Below are 25,302 nucleotides of genomic sequence, written 5' to 3'. Positions count from 1 at the left end.
ATGCTCATTACAAGTACTTTGTCACTTTTATTGATGATTATAGTCGTTTCACGTGGGTCTATTTTCTGCGCTTTAAAGGTGAAGTCTTCTCTGCTTTCAAGTTCTCTTCCAAAATTAAAATTCTTCGCTCTGACAATGGGGGGGGGGAATACACATCTAATTTATTCCAAGAATTCTTGCAAACAAATGGTATTTTATCTCAAAGGTCATATCCTTCCACTCCACAACAAAATGATGTGGCCGAAAGAAAGAATCGTCATCTTCTTGATGTTGTTCGTACCCTAATGTTGGAGTCTAGGATCCCATCAAGGTTTTGGTGTGAAGCTCCCTCTACCGCTGCCCACCTTATTAATTTTCTGCCTTCTCCATCATTAAACAATGATTCTCCTTTCTTGCGGTTGGTCACCCACCCACATATTCCAATCTTCGCACTTTTGGTTGTGTTTGTTATGTCCATCTTCCCCAACAAGAACACACCAAGCTCACAGCTCAATCTGTTAAATGTGTTTTTCTTGGTTACTCAGCCCACCAAAACGGTTTTATGTGCTATGATCCTAATCTACATCGAATTCGGGTGTCTAGAAATGTCATTTTTCAAGAAAGCACATATTTTTTGTATCTAATCATGATACTATCTCCCCACCATCCACATTTGTTTTGCCATTGTTTCCTAATAATTATGCAGGAAACTAATCATGATACTATCTCCCCACCACCGAAACCTTTCTTGGTGTACCAAAGACGTCAGGCTGACACTCCAAATCAGCCAACTCCCCTCAAGATCACTCTCTGTCTACTGATCCAGTGCTGGATCTAGAATCAGCTCCACTACGACGCAGTAGTCGCAACCGTAAACCACCAGAAAAGTATGGTTTTTCTTCACTGCAACTTTAGCATCTATTCCTATTCCTATTCCTTCTTGCTATAAACAAGCAATGGAGCATCCATGTTGGCAAAAGGCTATTGAAACATAACTTTTAACACTAGAAGAAAATCAGACATGGGATGTTGTTCCATGTCCCTCGTTTGTTAAACCTCTTGGCAGCAAATTTGTATTCACCATAAAGTTTCGCTCAGATGGTTCAATAGACCGCTACAAGGCTAGGCTGGTAGTTCTTGGAAATAAGCAAGAATTTGGCCGTGACTATGATGAGACGTTTGCACGCGTTTCCAAGATGACAGCCTTTATTTTAAATGGAGGGTAATTTTGGAATTTAAAATGCGGATGGGGCTAGGAAAACAAGAATCCGGATCCTCTCATGCAGCCTCCAGCCCCTCCTGCAGTATTTGTGTCCGTTTGATTTATCAAATGGTGCAGATAATTTTAGTATTTAAATTATAATAACTACAGTGTGAAAATTAATCTCAACTTTAAGATGAATCTAACGGTAGATATTATTTAAGGTTTAGTGAAAGAAAAAACCCAATTAACTGGACTTGGATCTCGCTCCACCGCCACAGACTCTGCCCTGCCGTCGCAGCAGTTCCCCCTTCCCCACCCTCCGTCGCTGTCGCCACGGTTACTGGCGCACTACCGTGCTTCGGCGGGCATCAGTACTGGTATTGGTATCATTGATTTTTCTAGTGGTCAGTTAAAGGTACAAATTGAGTAAATTGATACTAGTTAATTGATACTTTTCGTGAATTTCCTGAGATGAAGACTCTAAACTTGCTCAATTTTGCTTCTGTATAAATCCAACTTGTTTAGGAGGTTGGAGATTGGAAATCTCACCATAGCTGGTACTAGCACACAGTGGTTAATTGGTACTTCCTCTCTCCAACACTCCGCCGTCGCCTTCAGCATTCGAACACTCGCCGTCAACCTTCCCGGGTTCAAGGTCATTTCCGTCAAACCTCTGGTTTCGCTCTTGACTCTCAACAAGCAAGCTCTATTTACTCTATAAAACTACTTCAATTTTCATCTCCCTCTTCGATCATCAACGTTTTGCGAATGGAAGACGACATGGAGAAACTGAGCAACTCAGAAGAAGAAGAAGAACTCAGAAGCACAACCTTCCAACGCTTGAAATCACACTCTTTGCAACTTCTCGACCTAATCCGTAACCCTAACAATCAGAACCAGAAGCATTTTTCTCTTGTTGTAATCCCGGAACTCCTTCATTTCCTTCACAATTCTTCATCCTCTGATTTACAACCGTTCTTTGAGTAAGATATATATATATATATATATTTTTTTTTTTTCTATGTATAAAAACAAACATGCATGAATTAAAAACCCTAATTCCTAATGTAATTTGTTTCAGCTACACTTTGTTCCCGTTACTTCTGCTCCTCGACGCCGCAATTCAATGCAGATCATCTCAGAAGGTTGACTCTCAGGAAATGTATGTCCCCAAAACACCTTTTCAAGTGAGTGATGGCATTGCTGAAGGCGTCGTTCATTGCTTGGAGGAACTTCTGAGCAAGTGTCATTTGAATTCTGTGGATCAGGTGGGCTGATTAATTTTGCATTTCGCGTTTTTTGTTAAATTTTTATCTGGATTTTGTTGTATTCAAATCATGAAATTTTACTCTGGGATGTTTATTTACTTGCTCGGTGTTATGTTGTTGAATTAAATAAAGCTGGGCTGTTGTTGTTAAGTGCGCAGTTTGTGTAATGAGAAGTTTACTGCTATCAACATTAGGAAAAGAGGGGGAAAAAGCAAAATAAATCTATAGCCTGAATGAATGTACATTAACAGAAAATTCATGAAAACGTTTTATCTTAATATTTTCTGGAGTAAAACTTGCGAAACAAATGAAGGTATCTTGTGCATTATAATGTGATGCAATTATACATAGTTAGCTCATGGTCATTTTTCCTCCCTTTGGTTTCAGCTCCATGGTTTTTTATTGATTATTATAATTAAATGGTTTTAATGTATTTTGATTGTGTGCTGATATGCATACTGTGATCCAGTGTTGTCAAATCGCGATCGCTGACCATCGTGGTGAGCCAAAAATCCGCTAATTCGGCCACTATTTAGCGGCAAATAGCGCGCTATAGTGGGCAATAGCGGCGCTGCGATTAGCCAAAAATCTGCTACGCTATAGCGGCGTAGCCGCTATTTGATAGCACTGTTGTGCATCAAAGCTTGTTTGCCGTCAATAATTTGGATTCACAGTGAAATGGTTTGTAGAGGAATGTTGCATAGGTACTCGGTATATATATCATGGTTATTAACACATCACTGCTTTAGAGTGTGTACCCCTCATTATAAGCTTGTTCCATAGGCAGTCATTAAGCTTGTCTGAGCAGTTGTTTGAACTGAATTTTGTTGTTTAGAATAAGTAAAAAATAAATAAAACTAACCTATATGTTGTTCGTTAACAGATGGTTGTGCTACTGAAGAAGTTAACTTATGGGGCTTTGCTGTCACCGTCCGAGGCTTCAGAGGAGTTTCGTGAAGGAATTTTGTTGTGTTTCAGGGCACTGCTTTTAAGTTTACATTCCTGTTGTGATGTGTCATGCTCATGTAAACAGATTACTGGTTTGCCTGCACTCTCAGATAACATTTATAATGATAGACTTCATAAAACCTTCAATTATGGTTCAGAATCAGGAGAATGTCTACTTGCATTTCTCCGGTCTGAAGCTGCATCAGCTGCTGTAGGACACTGGCTATCACTTCTTCTCAAAGTATGTTCACTTTCGTAGTCGAATTTTTTGGAGAAATTCCAAATCACCTTTTTTGAGTTGGGCTGGGGTACATAATTAAGTTCTTTTAATAACTGGTTCTTAACCACATTTTGTATAATAATCAACATACATATATTTGAATATAAGCATTCTTTTATTCAAGTAATCAAGGCAGAAATCTTTCTATTGAAAAGGACTTTAATAGGAATTCTCCCTTCTTTATTTTGTTCTTATACGTTATTTACCTCATCTCATATAAATTTATGATACCAATTTGGTTTATGACAAGGCTGCAGATACAGAGTCTGCAAGGGGACAACGAGGTTCTTCAAGACTTCGAATTGAAGCCTTCAAAACTCTGCGGGTGCTTGTTGCTAAGGTAATGTAATAAGCAAGCTCTTTGGAAAGGATTTAGGAGTTATTTATTTATTTTGCAAAAGAAAGGGAAGTATTTGTAGAATGGTCTATGCACGAGTAGATATAAGAGGGTAAGTTATCCTTCTAGAATAGGCAGTAAAAGAGAAAAATAAAATAACATACAACAAACAAGTTCATAAGTGCAATAAAGATCTGTCTTTTTGAACATTTGATAAGGAGGTTCCAATAAAAAACCATGGAAAGGGACCAAATAGAATGGATAAAATATTTTCTATAATTTTATTCCACTACAATGATAAAGATAATGAAACACTTCTGAAACTTTGAGCATTCTACTCCAACAAAATACGTCAAGTAACTGCTCAAACAGGATTCCTCCATAAAGCTTTACCTTTATTGTATCTTTGAAAGTTGAAACCCTTTGGAATTGTTCTATTTCTAAGCTAGCACTGCATAAAAAACTCATCCTTAGAGGTTATTTACGTTGTCTATGAACTACTTACATATATCATTAGTGTGAGTCCTATTAATTATTAAATGTCATTCTCCAAACCAAAGGAAGAGAGAGAAAAACTAATTGTTGGTTTTAGGGTTAGGGACTCTTCATTCTGTGTTGTTTTAGAACTCTCTTCTATTTTTGTTATCTTTTCTTTATATTTTGGCTCTTTTCATATGGACATTTTGTCTTCCCTCTGAAATTTTCTCTTCAGTTTTGCAGATTGGTTCTGCAGATGCATTAGCCTTCTTTTTACCCGGCATTGTTAGTCAGTTAGCTAAAGTTTTGCATGCTGCAAAAACAATGATAAGTGGGGCTGCTGGAAGCATGGAGTCTATTGATCAAGCAATTAGAGGTTTAGCAGAGTTCCTTATGATAGTACTCCAAGATGATGCTAATGCATCTGTCCTGGATACTGAAACGTCTTCAAACTTTGATTCAAATGAGTGTAAATCTAGTATTTCTCTTTTGGAGGAGCTCCGTTACTTGCAAGATAAAGATTGTGCTAAAACAAAATCTTTTGAAGATAGAAGTGTAGAGTCAGAAAACATTTCTTGTTCCCAAAATCAACTTCAAGGAATAGGGAGCACCAGTCCTGTCAAAGAGAACAAGTCTTTGCATGTGACCCGAACAAAAGATTGGATCCAGAAGACGTCAGCACATGTAAATAAGCTGTTGAGTGCAACTTTCCCACAAGTATGTCCTTATTGACAGTTAATGAATCTAGTTTCCTTGCCTTTTTTTGCAGACTTCAGAGTTATTTAGAACTTCAGTGCCTTTTGTTATTTTGATATTGTAATGTAATGTTTTATGTGATGAGTGAACCTATCAAATTTCAGATCTGTATTCACTCTTCACAAAAGGTGAGAAAGGGACTTGTTGAGGCCATAAAAGGACTATTATTGGAGTGCTTCTACACACTGCGGGAGAGTAGACAGATGCTTCTGGTTAGCTCTAAACTAGTTAATAGGAAATAATTTTTGCTAGGATTGTGCCATTGGTTTGTTTTATTTTGGTTACATAATATAATGAAAAATTGTTGATGGCTTTGTAGCTTAGTGAAAACTTGCACATGTAGCAAGCACTGAATATTGGATTCGATTCCCCCATGAGTCGTAGTTCTCAGTGTTCTCACAGCTCCCTGTTTCCATTCCCTTGTCAGCTTTTGGAGCTCTAGTAACTACAAGAATAAAAAAATTGAACATGGTATTAGAGCCTCCAACCAAATGGTCTAGAGTTTAGTCATCGTTGCCCATTATTCTAGTAAAAAAGTTGAGTTTCAGTAGAAGGTAGGTGGGCCTGTGCATTGCTCACGCTTCAAGCCCAATGGGCTCTTGCTTGAGGGTGGTGTGTTAGAAATATAATTTAAAACCATTCATATGTCCTTTACCCAACAACTTAAGCTTCCGAGATAGTTGGTTCATGAAAATATATATTATATGTCGAGAAGCCTCACATTGACTAGAGACATGGCTAAATACGTGGTTATATAAGGTAGAACAACCCTCACCACTAAGCTAGCTTTTAGGGTAGAGTTAGGCTAAACCTAAATTATGATATGGCAGAGTTGTCAAGATCCCGATCCGGATCTTAGGATCCCACGATCTTGCAATTTTTCTTGGGCTTTATGATCTGGGTCCCACACAGGTCTCATTAGAGCATGATTTGTCCTGGATCCTGATATTTGGGGAAAGGATCGTAGGATCTTGATCTGATCCTAGGACCAGGGTTTTGGAAATGAGCTTATGGGGTTCAGCCCGAAAAGATAGACCTGCTCGGGCTGCCCAACCTCTGCAACCACTTCCGATCTTCAACCTGACTGACCTCTGCGCACGACCTCCGCCGTCGACCATTGCGCAGCTGTTTGAGCCCTCTTTCTAGTTTAAGTTCATGTGAATCAGGTTATTTTCATCATCTATGTATGTGTATTTTATTAAGTATATTTTGCATTTCTAGTAGGATCTTACCATCCAATCCCAACGATCTACGATCTTGCACCCATTCTTCCTATCTTGAGTAGGATCCCGATCCCGACAACATTATATCAGAGTCTATCATAGATCTGTTTATTTGAGACCACCCAATACATGGGCCTCCCGCAGATGTTTATTCCTGCAAATTCCACACTCTAGATGTCTAGCCTTGGGCATGAGAGGGTGCATTGAGAAGACTCACATTGACTACATATATGGCCAAATATGTGTTTATTTATGGTAACCCTCACTTCTAAGTTCTAAGCTAGTTTTGGGGTGGAATTAGGTCTAACACAAATTTTAATATATTTAATTTGTTTACTGTGTTATTTTATATTTGGTTTGGTTATTAGAGTATATTTATCATCAGTCATGTAATCTTTTCTTGTAAATTGCTTTTCATTTTTAATTCATTTCGCTAATGATTCAGGAGTGCTTATGTGCTTTGGCTGTTGATGAATCTGATGATGTCTCTTCAACTTCACAAGATTTCCTTGAGTGTCTGTTCTCACAGAATCGGAAAACTCTTATTGAACGTGATGCTGCCGATATATTTATTAGGTTAATCTTTTTATTGGACATAAATTACTCACTTAGGATGGTTTTCCTTTTATTTCTTTCAATGATCAGAAATATTACCTCTTACAAATTCAGGCACCTTGAAAAGCTTCCCAAAGTGGTGCTTAGTAATGAGGAGTCAAATGCGGTGTTACACGCTCAACAATTATTGACAATAATATTTTATTCTGGTCCTCGTCTATTGGTGGATCATCTTCAGTCTCCTGTATGTGCTTCTACAATAATTCCACTTGTTCTTGCTTTACATTTTGTTTTCCTAGATACGTATATGGAGTAAGCTAAATAATCTTATGTTGTACAAAATGGCTTATATTATAAGCTTGCATTGAAAGAAAAGATAACATCAATTGCTTGTGAATGACTGACATCTTCCATATTTTGTGGTGAAATATTTTTTTTATTAGAATATCTAGAAAATGTCTCATATCATATTATCACTTTAGAAGTGGTTTCCTAATCATTATATTTCATAATTTTCTCTCTTATTTAATTAGGATTCGATGTCTATTACTCCCTCCATCCCTAGTTATTAGACCCTTTAGAGACATACCTGGTGTCCCTTTATATAAAAGCCCCTTACTAGATTTTGGAAATATTGATTATCATTTTCCATGCCCTTGTATTTATTATACTTTTGTAATTCCAAAATTTTGATTACCACTAATAATTAATGCTTTTCCACTCTACTCAGTACATTAATTAAGGGTAAATGTGGAAGATTGTATAGATTCTTTTAAAACCTATACATTAATTAACCTTATTACATGTTTTTTTTATTATAATTAGGGATGGAGGGAGTATTACTATAATAGGGGTTGATGGATGTTTGACACATGGTGCACACGCACACATTAGAGACAAGAGAACGGTTCATCAAATCTACTAATTAGGCTTTAAAGGGTAAAGCTCTCCATGTGTGTAATCTGTAAAATTTGGATAACTATAGTATAACTTGTGAGTCCTGGCCCATTAACGCTCAATAATACTAACCTGATATGCCTCTGAACTCCCTCCTCAAGCTAGATCATATATGTTAATTATATACAGTCGCATGCTCATTGTTTAATCATATTTGTCTAGGTCAGTCCTATAAATTATTGCTTCTCACTTCTCACACATTCATAAAAACATACGGTATTGTATGTCTCCTTTATGTTTATATTTTACACATTTAGTTTTGGTAAGAGTTGACTCTTTTGAATGATTAGGTAGGAGCTGCTAAATTTCTGGATGTGTTTGCTACATGTCTAAGCCATAATTCAGTGTTCTCTGGTTCGCTTGGAAAAATTACTTCAAGTCGATCATCAACCCTCGGATACCTTCCCTCGATTGCTGAGTTGAAATCTGGAGCTAATTTCTTTAGTTATGGTCTTCCCCTTATAAATTCTGGTTCATGTGAAGCCCCTAAGTGCAGCCTTATTGAAGAAAAAAGTACACAAGGACCTTTTAAAAGTGCACACGAGAACAAAAAGCTTCCTCGTATGCCCCCTTGGTTCAGTTATGTTGGTAGTCTTAAGCTATACCAGCCACTTTCATGGATTCTCCGACTTTTGGCTTTATCTTCAGTCGCAGGTGATTTCAAAATAAATACTTTTTCTTAAAGCTCTCACAGTGTTTGTTCTAAACTTGTTACCTTTGTCTGCCATTGCTAGATCATAGAAGTGAAGGTCTTCTGTCGCATTTGACTGAAACTCTGCTTGGTTACTTCCGTAAATTGGTTACTGACCTCCGTTTAAAAGAATACAAAAAAGAAAGCTGGCAATCTTGGTATGACAGGACTGGTTCTGGACAGTTATTGCGGCAGGCAAGCACAGCTGCATGCATGCTAAATGAGATTATATTTGGTCTATCAGATCAAGCAGTGAGTGATTTTGCTAGAAAGTTTCATAGGTCTTCTATTAGCACAAGAGGTCAGGATCAGTCTGACAAACTTGATTGTTCATTGTGTGAATCTTTCTGGAAGATGCCAAAGGATAAAGGTGTAAAAAGTCGTTTAGTTGATTGCATTGGTGAGATCTTACATGAGTATCTATCTGCTGAGGTGTGGAATGTCCCAGTTGATCGCAGAGTTGCTGACCTGCAGCTTGATTTTGCTGTCGAAGATATTAGTCTATACTTTTTCCAAGACTCCGCAATGTTACATGAGGAAAGACACTTTTTCCATGGCTGTTTATTCTCTGTCTGTTGACATTTATCTTTAGAGCATATTTTTGTAACATATGCAATGGCTTCCTTCATATGAAACAGGTTATTATTGATGGAGTTGGTATCTTTAATCTATGCCTCGGAAAAGATTTTGTTTCAAATGGATTTCTTCACTCTTCTCTTTATTTATTGCTGGAGAATCTCAGTTCTTCAAACTCCCAAGTTAGAAATGCTGCAGATACAGTCTTGCATATACTTTCCTCCTCATCTGGCTATCCAACGGTTAGTTTATACGTTATGATCTTAATTTATTTCCTAAATTTTCTTACTTTTATCATAGATGTATTTATTATGCAGGTTGGACACTTGGTTTTGGAAAATGCAGACTATGTGATTGATTCAATATGTCGGCAATTACGCCATTTGGACCTTAATCATCATGTGCCAAATGTGCTGGCATCCATACTGTCCTACATTGGAGTGGCTAACAAGATATTGCCACTACTGGAGGAACCGGTATGACCACACATTTGATACTGTTTTGATGCCACTATCTTCTCAGTTTTAGGGTATGTTGTGATAATTCTTGTTTTAATGGCCATTAGATGTTTGTTATGTATGTGCCATGTGTCTTATGTTCTCTCTGTCTTCAAATACTAAAGAAAGGTTGATTCTCTAAATAATGCTCAGTTGACAGTTAGTATTGGGAATCTTTTATTTACCGTTGCATCTATATGGTCATCCTTGAAACTCTATTACCTTTGATGGTACCAATTACTTTTTGTCCCTCGAGTATGTACAAAGTAAAAAATTACCTTCCAACATGCTTAGACTTTATTGGTTAAAATCTTATGGTCCTGTGATGTGCAATTGAACAGATGCGCTCCGTGTCAATGGAACTCGAAATACTGGGTAGAGATCAACATCCGCATTTAACTGTACCATTTTTAAAGGTTTGTTACAACCCCTGTTTCCTTCTATCTCTGTATGTATATATCTATGTGTTAGTGTTATCAAATATCTGCCAAGGCAGTTTCTCATGGTGGTTTTTTGGCTTTCCGTCATGGCTGATATCCCGCCATATGGCCACAATATTCCGCCATTATTTGTCATGTATGGCGGGATTTCGGCTTTCCACCATCCGCAATTAACAACACTGGTGTGCATATTTCCCCCCTTCATCTAAAATTGTGCTCTCATTTCCTTCTTTATTGGATTTTATTTAGATACCGACCTCATTCTTAACTCCTTTCCCTCTAATACTGAACAAATGTTTTGTAAGTGTAACGTGAAACAACACCTTAACCTAACTCGTGTTTATTACTAAAACTACGCCCAAGCAGGTATAAGCTAAGCTCACTAACACTAGGACAATTAACCCTAATATTATGTTTAATAGGAAACCTCTCCTTTATCTCAATATTACTCTTCATCTGGTACTTAGCGATTGATACAGTCCTAATGAAGCCCATTACGATGAAGGTGTATGCGAGGATGCCAAAAAGGTAGGATGCACCGTGCATGATTAGGAGAGAGAATGTGTAACCAACTGCCCTGGGCAGTGCACGGGAAGTGGGGAGAATTAGTGGGAAAAACTAACTGTAGGGGAATGGGGGATACAGGAGGCAAGGGGGTTGTGGAGGGAAGCAGGTTGGGATGTGGGAATTGAACCCTGGGAGAGTAAGGCCTCTCGAAGTGCCTATAGCTTCTATTTCATTGTTTCTTTTTCTTCCCTAATCACTTTAAACAATGGTTATGAAAACCGGACCGGGAACCGGACTGGTGGACGGTCTGAAATGCTCAGAAAACCGGATGAGAACCGGTCAAAACCCGGTAAAACTGGTCAAAAACCGGCTAAACTGGCCAAAACCGGCAGTTAGACAGGTTGGACCGGTTCATCATTCAGTCATGATTACAACCAGACAAAAAGCACAGCATGCTGAGAATGAGTGAGAAAGGAGGGGAAGGCTCCGATGAAGAATAAGAGAGATCAGAGATGAAAAATAGGGTCTCAGACTCAAACACCCGCTAACAAATAACAATTGTCACAACTTGGTAGCTGATTGAACAAAAAAACGAGCTGCAGCTTGAACAAGGGAAGAGGCTGCGCTGTTTTGAGGGAGAGGGCAAGATGATATCTGAATGAAGAAGCACTTTTGCATATCAAACCCTAAAAGGCTTTAACTTAGGCCCAACCACTTTACAGACCATTTCATTTTATGTCAATTGCTTCTTTTTACGGCCCACGGACCACGGTCATCTTATTTTACAGACAACCCAGTTTACTTATTTTGTGTATTAAAATAAGAGTCACTTACTTAGATCCTTTTCTCATACAAAATGTTATTTTTTTTTGTGAAAAACAAATTTGTTGTGTTTTGAATCAATATACCAAAACCATTTCAATCTTCCAGATGTATTGAAGATTTTTTTACCGTTATACGAAGACATAAAAGACAAAAATTGAGTTAATTTCAAATCAATCCTTTCAAACTATTTGATATCAATTTGAATGTAAGATATTTGAAGTAAATATAAATTTAACTTCTCAGTCAAGTTTTATTTTGTGACATTTTTTTTCTTACAAATTGTCAGCCCAAGTTTGATACATGATATATAGTTGTTGCAGGGTTTTATTTGTGTAATTTTAATTATGATTTTTATTTGTAGTATGAAATTATGGATTTCATTTTTTTTATTCAATATTACTTTATATATAATATAGTTATTTTAAATTAATATTATTTTAATTGTACGGTTCAACTACGGTTGAACCAATGAACCGTGAACCATTGCCCTCACTGGTCCGATCACCGGTCCGGTGTTAATAACCTTGCTTTAAACACTGCTATACTCAGGTCATGATCATATAATCAGGCCTGAAAGAGTAAATAATACCATATTTTACTGCATTGAGGCGCTATTTGTGTTGATACATGTTAAGTCCCACATTGACTAGAGGTATGGCCATGAATTCTTATAAACGGTAGAACACCCCTCACCTCTAAGCTTGACTTTTGCAGTAAAGTTAAGCCTAACTCAAATTCCTAGTGGTATCAGAGCCAGTTGTAGTTTCCTTTGAAGGGAGGTCATAGTATCATGTGGTAGTGACTCACACTTAAGGGAGACTTATTGTTAGTAATTCAAGTGTTATGTATGGAGTCCCACAATAGTTAAGAATGTGTAAGGTGAAGAAAATATAAGAGATCTGACCCACATACCTATCAGTGAATCACGTAACGCTGTATTAAAGACAGATTTAGCGCAGCTCTTTTTAAATTTTTATAGATTGACATATTTGCCAATTTCTTGCTTTAAAAGCAGCTATGGCTATTCCTTTTGCCATGAATTTGCTTTCTCTTTAGCATGCATGTCTTATGGTTTTAGTGTTAAAAAATTATACTTAATTCATATATCAGTTGGTTATTTGTGAATTTGTTGATCTTAGGCTGTAGCAGAAATTGTGAAGGCATCAAAACATGAAGCCCGTCTGTTGCCCCCTCAGGCAGAGTCATTTGCCATAGATGTCAGGTCTATAATCTCCAATGCTGAAGAAACAACGCAAGGTTCAGAATGAAATTCCATCTAGTAGATTGTTGTTTTGTGCAGTTCTCTTTGAAACTTGTCATTGAATCTTGTAACGTTGACTTGAATATTGAATGCATCCTTCAATTTTCTTGAAACTGGAAAGAATTACGAATAATTGATTGATACTTGATTCAGAAGTAAAATATTTATAGACTAGATTTCTAGAGGTTTCCTAGTCTACAAAGTCTAGACAATAAGATCTTATCTTATCCCAATCTATCATAACAAAATTATAACAGTATAGAATCTAATCCTAACAAACCATATCTTAGCAAATCTTCTCAACAAAACATATTCTGAATTCCTAATCGATATCTCGTAACAGGTATCTCAACAAACTTATTGCAGTCTCTGGTAGAGTTCAGCTTTTGGTTCCTTCAATTGCATGTAGCGATCTGCTGCTCATTATGCCAAAATATGCTTTAAAATGTGACTAATTTTAAGTTTGATGTTGTTAAGGTGTGTCCAATGCAGATTGACGCTTCTTAGGCTGTATACTTGGGATCTTTTCTTCTGGAATTTTGATATTAAAAAATTTGTCCTTTGACAATATCTAAATGCCTTTAAGTAGTCTCCAGATTTTGAAAAATCCAAAACAAATCTGTTCTAAAATATGTATGCCTTTAAGTTCTTGAGATAGTTAATCATGATATGGTTTTTGAGCCTGTATAAATGATATAGTATTCCATTCTTGTTGCCTCATTCATTTAATATAGGTTGATTCCGCACAACGTAGATGGCCTTTTGCATTATCCTTTATTGAATCCTAAAGGGCTCTTGTTGTGTTAGAGATATAATATAAAAACTAATCTTGTTTCTTCACCTAACAGCTCATGACACTTACCTTGATTATACCCAGTATATATCAACTACACTTCATTTATTTGTTAATGTTTGTAGGATTACCATACCAAGTGCCTAGGTCTCCTATTGACACACATAACTTAATTAATAATATCAATTTCCTTGATCATGTTTAGTATACAGCAGTATAAAAGGACTTACGTAACGTTTTTGCATCAACAGGATTCTGTGGTCTTGTTTTTTCATGTTAATGTTGGTTCCTTGATTCTTACTTAAGTGTTTTTCTGTAGACCAATGGGAGGATGTTTCATTGAAGTTAAATGATTCTAGAAGATATAGACGAACAGTTGGTTCCATTGCTGGTTCATGTATTACTGCAGCAATCCCTCTTCTAGCTTCATTCAACCAAGAGATATGCTTGGCCGCCCTGGATATAATTGAGGTATATGTTGTTTGAAAATTGTTTTACACTTTCATTATTGTAGATGTTGATGTAAATATTAAAAACAACAATCCTTCATCAATTTGGCTTCCACTAGTAGTTTTGTAGATTTTATCACGAATGGCTGAGCAATGGTGCTTCCATTATTGAATAAACTATGTTAGTTTTAAAATAAAGAGATACAGTGAAGTTGGGATTGTCAGATAATGTAGGAAAATAACTGGAAGAGACAGGAAGGAAATTTTGGAGAAAAAATATTGATGGTGAGCAGTAAAAGAAACTTTGGTAGTTTAGAGTTTAGACTGTTTTTTATTTTATTTTTATTTTGTAACCATAAATTAAAGTGAACTACTAAAAATAAAGAATTTCCTATTTGATTGTTTTAATATAAGTTTGTTCAAAAAGAATTAAATAAAAATAAAAATATTAGATATACTCCAAAATGAAGTATCCAGAGTGAGCACTAAATGGGACATTTAAATTTTGAACAGCATGTTTAAAAGGTCTAACCAGAGGTTAAAGTAAATGTTCTCTCGTTCACTTGACCAACCAAAAGCTTTTGAATAGAATTTGATTACGAGAAAAATTCTGCTTTCACAGTTTCTGTATTTTAGTTTGGGGATCCCTTTAGTTTGTTAGGTTGTGATGAAGTTATCTTGGTGTCCATGTTAGAAAATAGGATTGAAGTGTGGTGAGTTATTTTGTTGTGTTTATTATGATTGTGAGTGTAAATTTAAGAACCAGTTTCATACAACTGGTCTCCCTTTTCAAGTGTTTCTCTCCTAATTTTTTAAACAAAGTGCATAGCTTTATTGTACTGGTGTTTATATTAAGATTTTTCTTTTATGTATTGCTTTTAGAGGATATCTTATTCATTAATTTCCACTTTATATCACTTGAAAGTAGGAGAAACTGTATTATTATTTCTTAATCAGAGAATACAAAGGGTAATTACATTATATAGAAGAAGACTAATCCTAAATAAGGAAATAACTAATTATGTACACAATCTCCTAATAAGAGAATAAATCTCCTAATACTGAATATAATATTCTAATAATAATTCTTATATTAATTCCTTATTTACAACACCCCCCCTCAAGCTGGTGAATGGATATCTATCATTCCCAGCTTGCAAGTAAGCTCTCTAAACCGCTCCAAGGGAAGTCCTTTGGTGAGCACATCAGCCAACTGAAGTCCTGAGGGGACGTACTGTGTAGATATAAGACCACTATCCAATTTCTCTTTGATGAAGTGTCGGTCTATCTCTATGTGCTTTGTTCTGTCGTGTTGGACTGGATTGTGCGCAATACTAATGGCAGACTTATTATCACAGAAGAGTCTCATGGGAGCTTCATACTTTATTTTTAAATCATCTAGTATGATCTTCATCCACAACAATTCACAAACTCCTTGAGCCATGGCTCTGAACTCTGCCTCTGCGCTTGATCTGGCAACTACATTCTGCTTCTTGCTCCTCCATGTAACTAAATTTCCACCCAAGAACATACAATATCCAGTAGTGGATCTCCTGTCAACAATTGACCCTGCATAATCTGCATCAGTATAAACCTCCATAGACAATTGCTCACTCTTCTTGAACAACAGACCCCTCCCTGGACTGGCCTTCAGATACTGCAAGATTCTATCCACAGCCTGTAAGTGTCTCTCCTGTGGGTCATGCATAAATTGACTGACAACACTAACAGGATAAGCTATGTCAGGTCTAGTGTGAGATAGATAAATGAGCTTCCCCACAAGTCTCTGATATTGAGCCTTATCAACCCTAAGGTCCTCCTCACTACTTCCAATCTTGTGGTTTTGCTCTATCGGCACTCCCATGGGCTTACAACCCAATTTTCCAGTCTCTTTGAGAAGATCAAGGACATACTTTCTTTGAGATATGAAAATCCCTTGCTTCGAGTATGCCACCTCCATACCTAGGAAATATTTCAGCTTTCCAAGGTCCTTCATTTCAAATTGGGCTGCCAACTCTTTCCTCAGATTCTGCTTCTCAAGTTCATCATTACCTGCAATGATCATATCGTCTACATAGACTAACAAAAGAGTGAGTTTACCATTTCGAGTATGTTTGATAAAGAGGGTATGATCACCTTGGCTTTGTTTATAACCCAGAGACACCATAGCATTAGTGAATCTCCCAAACCAAGCTCGGGGTGACTGTTTGAGCCCATATAAAGCCTTCTTCAGTTTGCACACCCTATTTCTTCCTGAAGTAGGGTCATACCCTGGTGGAATCTCCATATACACCTCTTCCTCCAAATCTCCATGCAAGAAAGCATTTTTAACATCAAACTGTTGCAACTCCCAATCAAAGTGAGCTGCTAAGGAAAGAATGATCCTTACGGTGTTCATTTTTGCTACCGGAGCAAATGTCTCATCATAATCAATTCCATAGGTCTGGGTGTATCCCTTTGCAACTAGCCTCGCCTTATACCTGTCAAGTGTGCCATCAGATCGGTACTTCACGGTATATATCCACTTGCAACCTACTGTCCTCTTGTCATTTGGCTTCTCAACAATCTCCCAAGTGCCATTTTTGTCCAGTGCATGCATCTCTTCATTCATGGCTTGAATCCAGTTCTTATCTTTTAAAGCTTCTTGTACTGATGTAGGGACTCTAATAGAGTCAATAGCTGAAATAAAACTCTGATGCTGCACAGAAAGATTTTGAGTAGACACAAATTGGGATATAGGGTACTTGGCACAAGAACGTTTTCCTTTTCGTAAGGCAATAGGTAAGTCATCAAGGTTATGCTCATAGGAATTACTAGGCTCAGGGTTCGGAACACTTACCTCAGGATCAGATGGTTGGTCTTGTTGTTGGATCAGGACGGGTTTTACTTTCCGCTGGTACTTTATCCTGAACCTGTCAACATTATTTTGATCCGGTACTAGTTCAGGACCATTGTCATCATTCTGATCTGGTACTAACTCAGGACCATTGTCATCATTCTGATTTGGTACTTGTTCAGGACCATTGTCATCATCATCACTGTCCTCAGTGATAGAAATGGAGGAAGGCATCAAGGGCTCCTGTAGAAGAGGAATAACAGACAATTCTGGAGACTCAGCTTCCTGAGTATTCCCCCCCTGAAGCTGAGGATTGGGATAAAAAGACTCTGATTCTTGAAAAGTAACATCCATGGATATATAGACACGACGACTAGGAGGATGATAACACTTGTATCCTTTTTTATCTGAGGCATATCCTATAAAGATGCACTTAATAGCCCGAGGATCTAACTTACCCCGATGATGACCATGAACATGAACAAAGGCGGAACAGCCAAATACACGACTTTGAAGCCCTGACTTAATGGGCACTGACGGAAAAAAGCTAGTCATAACCTGCACAGGACTAACATTAGATAAAACCCTAGAAGGTAACCTATTAATTAAATAAGCAGCCGTTAAGACAGCTTCCCCCCAATAAAACTTAGGAACATTCATTTGAAAGAGTAACGCTCGAGTGATTTCAAGAAGATGACGATTTTTCCTTTCAGCAACCCCATTTTGTTGTGGGGTGTCAACACAAGTCAACTCATGAACAACACCATTTTTTGTAAGAAATTCAGAAAAATTCTTGTTAACATACTCTTTCCCATTGTCTGACCTTAACCTCTTAATAGGTTTCCCAAACTGTGTTCTAATCATGTGGAAAAAGTTAACAAATAATTGAAACACCTCAGACTTATCTTTCATAAGAAAAACCCATGTAATCCGAGTACAATCATCAATAAAAGTAACAAACCATTTTGCACCAGAAACATTAGAAATGGACGAAGGTCCCCACACATCAGAGTGAACAAGATCAAAAGGTTGAGCACATTTATTATTACTAGGAAGAAAAGTTGAACGATGATGCTTAGAAAACTGACAAACATCACAATGAAAAGATTCGACTGACACTTTTGAAAATAAATGGGGAAACATGGTCCTAAGAATACTAAAAGGGGGATGCCCAAGACGCTTGTGTCGCAACCATATTTGAGAAGTATTCCAGGACTCTGAACTCGTCTGATGACACTTGCTTTCCTCGTGCTGCAGACAGTATAACCCGTCCTGTTCCTTAGCAATCCCAATTATCTGTCCCGTGGCAAGATCCTGAAAAACACCATGAGAGTGGAAAAAGGTTACTGCACAGTTCAAGTCTCGAGTGAGTTTATGGATGGACAAAAGATTGTTAGAAAGCTTTGGGACATGAAGCACACGCTTTAAGGGAAGAGATGGACTAAGGTGAATGTTACCACATCCCGTAATCTGGTTTTGGGATCCATTAGCAACAGTGATATAATGTTTTCCAGGGTAAGTGGAATAAGAAGATAAATGTGAGGGGTGAGGTGTCATATGATCTGTAGCACCAGAGTCAATAATCCAGTCATTTTCAGTACTCAAAGCATTAAGAGATAAGAAGGTAGAACTCTTACCAGTCATTGTGAGAGAACAAGAACCAGAGGGCTTACTCAATGAGTCCATAAAAGCTCTCAGACGCTCCAATTCTGCTTTGCTAAGGCTAGGAACATCTTCTGCTGGTGGTACAGGTGGGACTTCACCATCATTCTCCATGTCAGAAGCTGTGTGATTTGCACGCCTCTGCGGAGCACCTTTGGACTTGCTCATACGTGCAAGGACGTTTTCCCTTCCATAAAGTTTGAAACAGTACTCTTTGGTGTGACCAGACCTCTTACAGTAAGTGCAACGATCATCACGGTTGAAGCGATCGTCACCGTTAAAGCGATCATCACGGTTGGGGCGATCATCACGGTTAGGGCGTCCGAAAGAGGTGGATCCTTTTATGGGACCCTTTCCAGAGGCTAAGGCTGAACCATCAACTGATTTGTCTTCCACCATCACTGTCCTCCGAGTTTCTTCACCACGAACTATAGAGAACACCTCTGAGAGAGAGGGGAGTTGCTCTTTACCCAAAATTTGGACCCGAATCGGATCAAATTCAGAGTTAAGCCCAGAGAGAAACTTAAAGATTCGCGCTTTTTCAATAAACTTATTCAATGTTGTGGAGTCAGAATCACACTTCATCTTCAGATTTTGATACTGATCTAATTCAATCCAGAGACCATTCAAGGTCCCATAGTAATCTGTCACAGAGAGAGTTCCTTGCTTAGAATTGAAAACTTTATTTTCCAATTCATAACAAGCTGAGAGATCTTGTTTCTTAGAGTATGCTTGTGCCAGATTATTCCAAATCTCTTTGGCAGTAGGGAAAAACATATAATTCCGGCTAATTTCCGGAATCATAGAGTACCAAAACCAGGTCATAATAAGAGAATTCTCTTCACGCCATGTGTCATATTGTGGATCAGTTTCAGCTGGGGCTGTTTCTTCAATATAACTGATTTTCTTGCGACTTATGAGAGTGTGACGGACGAGCTCGGACCATTGGAGGTAGTTGCGCCCATCCAAGCGAAAGGAACCTTGTAATACCGGGAGATCTTTGTGGGTCAAAGGTGGAAGAGAGACCCCTTTCACTCCAGAAGTGAGTTTCTCCTTAGGTATGGGAATCTCGTCTCCAGACATACTGAGAGATGTTACTGTAGAAGGGAAATAAGAGGAAAATAACAGAAACAGAGAAGATTGCACTCTCCTTGAATGGAAGAACCAAAGGCTTCTTAAGAAAAAACACCAACAAAGTGAGGAAACGACCCTCGGAAACAGGACCAGAAGGCACGGGGAACCCTCTCTGTGCAATCGCAATCGCAGTCAGGAACAGAGGTTGGCAGGCCGGTGATGAAGAGCACAGGCCTCCAAACAGTATAAGCCAACAATGGCAAAACAGAAAACGTTACCAGATAAAAGGGCCGTAATAAGACGGCTAGGGTTTTTTTTTCGCAGAAGCAGAACTCCCAAGATCGGGAGCTCTGATACCAACTTGAAAGTAGGAGAAACTGTATTATTATTTCTTAATCAGAGAATACAAAGGGTAATTACATTATATAGAAGAAGACTAATCCTAAATAAGGAAATAACTAATTATGTACACAATCTCCTAATAAGAGAATAAATCTCCTAATACTGAATATAATATTCTAATAATAATTCTTATATTAATTCCTTATTTACAACAATATCAAAGCATGGGGATAAGGCCCGTAAAAAAAAGGCCCAGGGATAAGGCAATCTATAGACTCACTGCTCTGTTCTGTATTTGCTGTTACTGGGGAGATTTAATAGTGGACGTTAATTGAGTTCTAGCTTTCTCAGGAATTTCTGTTCTAGTGAATATTTTCTTAGCAGAAAGAAAGCTCATGTACGGCCTAAGTGGTTATTATCTAAAAGGATAAATAAATATTTCAAATGAATTATATTCTTCTTATAGGACAAAACCTTGACACAAAATGGCTGGTGTTTGGAAAGTGCTTGTCAGATATTATTTCCTTTGATGAAACATATAATGGTGCCTAATATGTCTAACATGTTTATTTTATGTTGCGGTTCGATTATCACTCTAAAATCAGTTAAAACAAATACTTTATCTTGTGGTTTCTTAATTTGGATCATTTGTGGGTTTAGAGTGGCCTGTTGGCACTAGCAAAAGTAGAAGCAGCTTATAAACATGAAAGAGAAATTAAAGAAGCAACAGAAGAAGCACTACAATCACTGTCATTGTATCTGCTGAAGGATACTTTGGATACTATTGAAGAAGGGGCTGATGAAAACAGGCTGCTTCCGGCAATGAATAAAATATGGCCATTCTTGGTTACTTGTATCCAGAACAGAAACCCAGTGGTGAGGAATCCTTCTTTCATGTTCAATGCTTGTTTAAAGATTTGATTTCCATATTTGGATGTAAATAATGACTTGAACTGCTCGTTCTGATGATTGTATGTGTTCTCCTGTGGAATTTCATTCGTCGAAGACTTATTCGTGTTATATTTTGTGCTTCTGAAATTGCTAAATAATAATGTAACTCGTATACACAGGCTGTCCGGAGATCTCTGAATGTGATCAGCAATGTTGTGCAAATCTGTGGAGGAGATTTCTTCACACGTCGTTTCCACACTGATGGGACACACTTGTGGAAACTTCTGACGACATCCCCATTTCGGAAAAAGACCTATTTCAATGATGACAGGACCCCTTTACAACTTCCTTATAGAAGCAGTTCTGTAAGTTCAGAGGATTCATTGGCTGAGACTTCTTATCTGAAGGTTCAGATTGCAGTGCTTAACATGGTTGCGGATTTATGCCGAAATAAGAGGAGTACCTCAGCGTTAGAACTTGTTCTGAAGAAGGTAAGTGGTCTGGTTGTAGGGATAGCTTGTAGCAGCGTAGTTGGACTTCGCGATGCTTCCCTAAATGCCCTTCATGGGCTTGCATCTATTGATGCTGATCTTGTGTGGCTTCTCTTAGCTGATATCTATTTCACTGTAAAGAAGACAGAAACTTCGCCTCCGCCTAGACCAGATTTACCAGATATCTCTGAAATCCTCCCTTTCCCTTCATCTCCCAAAGAACATCTATATTTGCAGTATGGGGGGCAGAGTCATGGTTTTGACATAGATATGGCCTCCGTGGAGTTTGTTTTCACGAAAGTTAATTCTGAATATGAAATGTATGGTTGATAAGATCAGAAGTCAGAACTTGCACATATAAAACTATATGTAGCTTCTGCTTCTCCATTCCTCCCCTCCCATAAAGTCCTGATTTCAGTGTATTTAGCAATGGGATTGGAGGTAATTTTAGTTAGTCACCCACCCTTCCCTATTCCATTCAATGTCATAATATAGTATTAATTATTTCACATCTGAAAGTATAGAAAGTAATGTTATTTTAAAGGGCAATCTAGTCTCTAGAATAACTTCGGACGAGGGGCTACATTAAATTTAATCCCGTCACTAAATGATACGCTTTTAATAATTCCTTGGTCATTAAATTAAGTCTCCATCTTTGTTTTTAGATCACAAATATCGTTTGTATGGACCAATTAAGTTCTTTGTAACCAGTTGCATACCTAGGTTCAATCTGGATACTATATGTTGGATCAATCTCTCCACTTTCTAATCCAAGCACTCGATATTTTCATACTAAGCAAAACTAAATTTTGATAAACCCACTCATTATCTTTACATCATGACTTCATATTTGGGATAATTTTCTTACATAAGTGTGTATATATATGTACACACCTTTTCAACTGCCATGAATATTACGAAATAAATCAGGCTTGACACGAATTAACTTGTCCCGAATAAATAGTCTATGACATAAACATAGCACATATCTGACCCAGGTCTATATATGACAATGGGTAGAGTTTAAAATATGATGGAACAAAAAATACTTAGTACTTATAGCTTGTTGGATAGTAACTTTAATACATTCTTACACATTAGGTATCTACATACACATACTTAATTGTATACACTACATGCATTTTTATTTTTATTTTATAATTCCCTACATGCATTTTAGTTAACTTTTAGTTTATAATTCCCTACATGCATTTTAGTTAACGTAGATATGTCTAAGGTGTTATGTTCATTTGAGAATTTTTAGAACATAGAATACGATTAAAATACTAACTTCAAAAGTACAACTATTAATTCAATTAAAAATTACTTAAATATCGTCTACTTCCTAGTTTTTTTTTACACTGGAAAGTTAACAGACAAGAAAAAGAAAACAGGAAAGCTAGCGCAAGGCCATTCTATTCTTCAAAATGAAGTACTCCAGCTCGGGGGGATCAACCGACTCTCTAACACCTGAAATGAGATCGCCTCCCTGACACGCAAGCTAATATGCATGGGCATTACCTTCCCTATTGATCCAAGCCAGGCTGCACCTCCAGTTTCTATTCACAAATCTCCATTGCCGTGGAAGCCACTAGGCCAATTAGGCACATGCCTAAGGGCTCAAATTTTCTTTTACTACCTATAGGCCCAATTTGTTTTGACAATAACCGACCAAAGGAAAAAATGGATAATTACTATACAATAGTTCCTCAATGGTTTGGAGGCAGCGTTGGCGGTTCCGTGTTTGTCTTGTCCGGTTCCTTTTCATTTTCTAGTTGTTTTTTGTTTCTGTCTCTGTTGCAGGTTTAGGTCTTAGCCATATGGCGACTTTTTCTTTGGGTCTTTTAGTTTGCACATATGGGTTGGTCTCAGTTTCTGGTGTCGTGCAACTTGATAGGATCTTTGGTTGAACCTGTAGCTGTTTTCAAAATTTAACTGTACAATATATATTATGATACATACATATATGGGCGTGTATGTGAAGAAAAAATTGAGTTTAATTTTTTTTCTAATAAAATATGTTTTACAAAACATGAATTCTATATAAATTACTTTTAATATTATAATATAAATTATTAAATTTTTATTAATATTTTAATTTATAATAAAGTATTAGAACTAAATTTATAAAAAAAATAAACACAAAAAATGCTTATTTTATGAAAAAAAAAACATGCATAATTATTAATTGGTCAGATAATTAAATAAATAACAATTTTGTATCTCATAAATTTATAGATATCTATAGATTTATATTTTTCTTGAATATTTTTCTTATGTAAATAGAGGGCAATTTTGTGTTTAAAAACATGACAAACACATAAAGAACCCGAACCTGTATATCTCATCCAGTTCCGTCTACTAATCGCTACCAAAATGAACTCAAAAACAATATACAAAAAGACTCAGGTGATATTAATTCAACACTGTAATGTGCAATAAAATTACAATTAATTACAAATAAAGTTTTGAATGCATTACATATATAGTACGCTCCTGTGACGTACATAAAGAAAAGTGAAGCTTGATGATTTTATTCCAACACTGCGATTTCTACATTCATTGCAACCTTGGTCACAAACATGAAAGCTTGTGAGCTCGAGCAATTAAATACTTGTAGTGCCGCTCATTATGCAAAGCCAGCCATACTATGTACTAGTATTTTTACCCGTGCGATGCACGGGGGTTATTCATTTGTGTTTATCATGAATATTTTTTTCTTTTAAAATATGTGTTCTTTTTTATGTTTATTGAAGGAAAATTTATTATGAATTAAAAGAACAAAATTAATTTTAGATATAAGTAAACATAAATTTGTTTTTTTTTCAAGTGATGAATGTATTTGTTTTTTATTTTGCAGAAGCAGTATAATTTCTTTTTTTTGTGATTTTTGTCATGATTTTTTTATGAACTTTGATTAAAAATGTACTCACCACTGCCTTTCATAATAATTCTTCGTATACGTAAAATACCATCACTTAAATTCTCTCAGATTTCTTTCCAAACAAATTATGCCCTTAAAAGCATATATGATAACAGTAAAGTAGCAAAAAGTCTTCAAAGATTGTTTGCAGTACCGAGATGCAAAGCTTCTATTACTTCATCGATGTATTCTTTATCATCTTCAAGTAAGTTCATCGTATAACACGCGTCCTTGAATGTGTCATATGTAACTTCATATATCTTTCTTATGTTTCGAAAGGAATGAGCCCCTTTGTAAGATTTAGCAACAACCTCACTTTTGTAGAGCCTATAATTTCTCAAAATCTATGTTACTTTTGTTACGTTTATAAAAAAATATTATGCATTAAAAGCTTAAAATTAAATTTAGATATAAGAAATCATAAATTTGAAATTTTCTTTTACCATGAAAAAAACATGAAAAAAAACTATTTGTAAACCATGAAAAAACCTATTAGTAAACCATGGAAACTGTCCAATATAAAGTAGGATGGAAGGATGGAATCAAGAGGAAATCATTACAAAATCAAAGAGCAAGTTATAGCACATTTAGATAATATAAACTAAAACATCAATATCTAACCTCTGGGATAAACGAAAATGACTAAAAGTTCAAGCCTTAATTCAATGTAAATACGTCAACACAGACTATACGAAGTGCACGCTTTGAATGAGCGGTGTTACTAATTTATATAGTTGTAGGGACGATGAAAAAATTATTCTTTGGAGTGATGTCATATTTAGTATTAAAACCACCACCTTTAAATTTTACGTATTAATATCAATATTAATTAAGAATTCTCTAGATCAAAACATATTAACTGTGCCCTACAAAATTCTCTAAATTATATGAACTAAATAGTAATGAGCTAAATAATAATAACCTCATTAAAAAAAATTTCGAGGTAAATAATTAAAATTTTAATATACTTAAAAATCATTTAATTTAATACTTATATACTTCCAGGAAAAAAGGATAATGAGAATGTTATTTTCTGTATTGATATAATATTAAACCCACC

The 25,302-nt window shown here is 36.6% G+C and overlaps 1 protein-coding gene across 1 annotated transcript; it reads left to right on the top strand.

The window, feature by feature from the left end:
- Nucleotides 1-1,427: 1,427 nt before the first annotated feature.
- Nucleotides 1,428-21,868, top strand: LOC130737884 (uncharacterized). The gene is made up of 18 exons (XM_057589741.1): nucleotides 1,428-1,598; nucleotides 1,709-2,166; nucleotides 2,265-2,451; nucleotides 3,335-3,640; nucleotides 3,930-4,019; nucleotides 4,737-5,210; nucleotides 5,354-5,461; nucleotides 6,918-7,048; nucleotides 7,142-7,271; nucleotides 8,275-8,638; nucleotides 8,719-9,213; nucleotides 9,315-9,493; nucleotides 9,569-9,727; nucleotides 10,090-10,164; nucleotides 12,660-12,777; nucleotides 13,894-14,045; nucleotides 20,598-20,813; nucleotides 21,008-21,868. The coding sequence occupies exons 2-18, from the start codon at nucleotides 1,952-1,954 to the stop codon at nucleotides 21,647-21,649; spliced, it is 4,041 nt and encodes a 1,346-aa protein (XP_057445724.1). The 5' UTR covers nucleotides 1,428-1,598; nucleotides 1,709-1,951; the 3' UTR covers nucleotides 21,650-21,868.
- Nucleotides 21,869-25,302: the final 3,434 nt, after the last annotated feature.

Source organism: Lotus japonicus, chromosome 2 (assembly GCF_012489685.1).
Source record: "Lotus japonicus ecotype B-129 chromosome 2, LjGifu_v1.2".
Taxonomy (NCBI): domain Eukaryota; kingdom Viridiplantae; phylum Streptophyta; class Magnoliopsida; order Fabales; family Fabaceae; genus Lotus; species Lotus japonicus.
Note: the sequence above shows the minus strand (reverse complement) of the source record. Positions and strands in the feature narration are given on the sequence as shown.

Excerpts from the sequence above, each read along its gene's own strand:
- LOC130737884 (XM_057589741.1), top strand. The coding sequence starts at position 1,952 with ATGGAAGACGACATGGAGAAACTGAGCAACTCAGAAGAAGAAGAAGAA. Across the intron at positions 3,641-3,929 it reads GGCTATCACTTCTTCTCAAA|GCTGCAGATACAGAGTCTGC; the intron begins GTATGTTCACTT and ends GTTTATGACAAG. Across the intron at positions 7,272-8,274 it reads TGGATCATCTTCAGTCTCCT|GTAGGAGCTGCTAAATTTCT; the intron begins GTATGTGCTTCT and ends TTGAATGATTAG.